This window comes from Ylistrum balloti, unplaced genomic scaffold (assembly GCF_031769215.1).
Source record: "Ylistrum balloti isolate Yb309-2 unplaced genomic scaffold, AGI_CSIRO_Ybal_v1 Utg370254, whole genome shotgun sequence".
In the NCBI taxonomy this organism is placed as follows: Eukaryota; Metazoa; Mollusca; class Bivalvia; order Pectinida; family Pectinidae; genus Ylistrum; species Ylistrum balloti.
This window is the reverse complement of record NW_026782202.1, coordinates 215,776-219,361: the sequence shown is the minus strand read 5'-3', so window position 1 is coordinate 219,361 and position 3,586 is coordinate 215,776. Positions and strand designations below refer to the sequence as shown.

Genomic DNA, 3,586 nt, shown 5'->3' with positions numbered 1-3,586 from the left:
GGTTGAATAGACGATAAAAAAAATCCCAGGGTATAAGTACTGGTCAAATAATGGAACATTTCTCTTAAAACAGAATACATTGTGTCTGCTATACACGTCTAACTTTACCAAACATGAACAACGATGATAAAAAATCAATGAATCTTTATTATGGACACTGAATGAAAAATTTTTTTAAAAAGAAGTTGATAACATTGTTTATTGTTCACAAATTAAATCCATAATCAGCTGATTTGGACACAACTATATAGACGCTTGTTTATAAAAGCTGTGTGTTCTTGGTAGAGCGTTTAATCCATTAGTATATTGCTATCTGTACTTGACGCCACGTGCAGGATTTCCTACAACATAAAGCTTTGAACCACCTGTAATTAATCATAATTATACCCATTGTTTTGTTGATTGCCGAGTAGGAGTACCTGTGAAGCTAACTCTTATCAAGTACCCGATTAGGTGTCACCCAGATCCATCCAGTTTTACAAAAGAAATAATGTGTTCTAATGTTATTTGTTTGTCAAATGTTTGCGACGCAATAATGATAAACCTTGTGTTAACATACCATAGTGTATAACCTCTCTCTCTCTCTCTCTCTCTCTCTCCTTCTCTCTCTCTCTCTCTCTCTCTCTCTCTCTCTCTCTCTCTCTCTGTGTTGGTGTGTGTGTTGTTGTGGTGGTGGTGGTGGTGTGTGTGTGTGTGGTTGTGTGTGTGTTGGTGTGTGAGGGTGTGTTTGTGTGTGTGTGGTGGTGGTTTGTGTGTATGTGTGGTGGTGGTGGTGGTTTGTGTGTATGTGTGATTGTGTGTGTGCGTGCGCGTGCGCGTGTGCGTGTGTGTGTGTGTGTGTGTGTGTGTCTTTCTTTTTTATCTTCGTTATTATCCAAGGTCAATCCAAATAATGACTTCTACTACTTTAATCTTGGTACATGTGTACTAACCCTGAAAGCGTTAGACAAACCAAATCAACATGTTAACAGAATCTAAAAATTGATCAAACGAAGAAAGAAATAAACCAGGTGTTCCGGAAGAGTAAGCGTATTCTGCTTCATTGTCGACACCAGATTTCTACAGAAACCAAACTGCCCACATGTTATAACTGATAGATTATTAGATTTAAATTTACAAAGTAAACAAACAATGTAATTATTATCATCAACTTCAGTTTATTCTAAATTTTCACAAAAAAAAAAACTAAAACAGAAACAATATTCAGTGTAAACAAAAAACACGTGTATAAACATATATCGTGTATTTATAAGTTTCCTAAAAGTTAGGCATAAATACATGTACGCAAAAGCAGACTCACATCTAATTTTGAACACCCCTAAATCAAGAAAAAAACGATAGACGGATTTATCGAAAGCAAATCAACAAAATCCGGACTCAGACTGATTACCGGTAAAAACGTTGAAGAGCAAAACATTAAGAAATAAATTATTTCAAATCAAGAAAAAACGAACAAAAAAAAATCGACGACAAAATCTCAAATGGAATGACAACAAATTTAAGATTCTGTTTATTACATAACTCAAAAAAGTAACATTGAAACGATTTCAATTAAAGTCGACATGTAAAGGCCATACTCAACCGAAGTCAGCCATTTTCAATTCATTATTTTACATCGTTTTCCATGTCATGACGTCACATTCAAAATCTGAATAGCGCAGCCAATAGAAAACGCTCTAGGTTACATTAAACTTGTGACATTCATTATGCGTACAAAACACAATACATAGGTATAGCGATAACGTCTTTGAACCGTCAAGGCGATTCAGTTGTATATAATCATCAATGATTGACTGATTGTAAATGATACACGTATGTCGTAGCGTGCAAACTGAAAAAAAAATGTTCCAGGTTACAACTATCATCGACCGAAAAGGTATCCACATTCTAAAAATAGAATTTCCGATATCGTGCTGGAACGATAAAAAATAATTTAAGTTTTTAAAGCAATCAACCATAGTATCGCGCAAGAAACCAGATTGCGGCAATCAGTATCATTATAAACGAGATTAAAAACAATGATACGTCGATTAAAGTCATGACGTCACTTTTGGACACGAGTGAATCCTCGTTTGTGTTGCTCGCACCTTCCTTCTGGTCATTGTCATTCATATCTTGAGCATTCCCGGACTTGTTGTAAGTAACTTTGTTCTTTTTTCGCTTGAAACAGCGCGTCAACCGTCTTAACCACAGAGGAAATTTCGTGACATCGGAAACGGCTTCACATCTAAGTGTAAATATTGTCAGTAAAATGAGCAAACTGCTGTATATCAATGCTATTAGCAAGAAATAGGACATCCCAGCCATGTTTTCTGACACCTTAGGCAGGTTGTCTCCTATCAGTGTCATGTAGACAGCCAGGGAGAGAAACATAGTGATGGTGTAGGATATTCTCTCCCCTGAAGAAGCCGGCAGGAGAAACACGAACGGGTTAAGGAAGCATAACAACAGCACGGGGATTGTCATTGATATGATGAAGTACATTGATCTTCGGGTCATGTGAAGTGTAAAGGCAACGGTTTGGGACGGTGACCCAAACCCCATGTACTGATAGACAGAAGTCTGATCAATTTCCCATTCACCATTGACGGAATAATATGCTAAAACAATTTCTTTCGATGTGTAGATTAGTTTTACCTCGTTCGGGAATACACCCCATAATAACATTAACATCTCACAGATTTGTGAGTCGACAGGGAACCGTGTCATATCGACAGAGCAACTAGACTTCAAAAGTTTTCCGGGGAAGACCGAACACGTTCCGTTGTAGTTCACACGAACATCAAACTCCTCTGCTCCAAATTGTTCCAAATCGTCAGCAGACGTGATCATGTATAGTTTGGGCTTCCAGACTCGAGATGAATTAATGAGAATCTCTTCCATACCGTTGTAGTCAGACGGCGTCCATTTCAAACGATAGTCTGTCCACGTGATTCCCATTCCAGCGCTCATTGTGATAACACCTGCCACTTCATCGAAGTCCAATATGGAGAGTAGAAACATCCACGCGTCAACTGTTACAGTTTCGCTGAAGTTGTACGCCGGACGGACTTCACTTGTGTAATTTGAGAAGAGAGAATCGGTAAGTCTGATCCAGTCGTCAATCGTGCCATGGCTGCCCAAAACTGGCTCCACGGCACTGTACACCAACAAAAACACTAACACGAAGTCCCGCATCGTTCCAAGAAGAGGAGATGTTTATCTACAAAGACGGAAAATCAAATAATAAATATTTCTAGAAAACGAATAGATATACAGTAAAACTTCGGTATTTCGAACTTCAAGGGACCAAGTCAAAAAGTTCGATATAGCGGGACTTCGATATGTGAATATTGATTTAAATTTCATTGAATGAAAATTTTACTCGGATGTATATGTGCACTACTCATTACATATACATGTATAAAACCCATGTCCTTTGCCGATTTTTGAGATATATGTATATACTGTAGATACCTACATCAACACGTGAAAATCTAAATTATCTACACAATTTCTTAATCGGCTAAGTCTATTTGTCACTACTTGCTAACTGTTTGTCAACGGAAGGATCATGAACAAAACAAAACAAAAAAACTTCTATAAG

The 3,586-nt window shown here is 37.5% G+C and overlaps 1 protein-coding gene across 1 annotated transcript; it reads right to left on the bottom strand.

Annotated features, from left to right (window-relative positions):
• Positions 1-1,950: 1,950 nt before the first annotated feature.
• On the bottom strand, positions 1,951-3,177 carry LOC132552540 (acetylcholine receptor subunit alpha-like). The gene has a single exon (XM_060216717.1). It carries the CDS (start codon positions 3,175-3,177, stop codon positions 1,951-1,953), a length of 1,227 nt encoding a protein of 408 aa, XP_060072700.1.
• Positions 3,178-3,586: the final 409 nt, after the last annotated feature.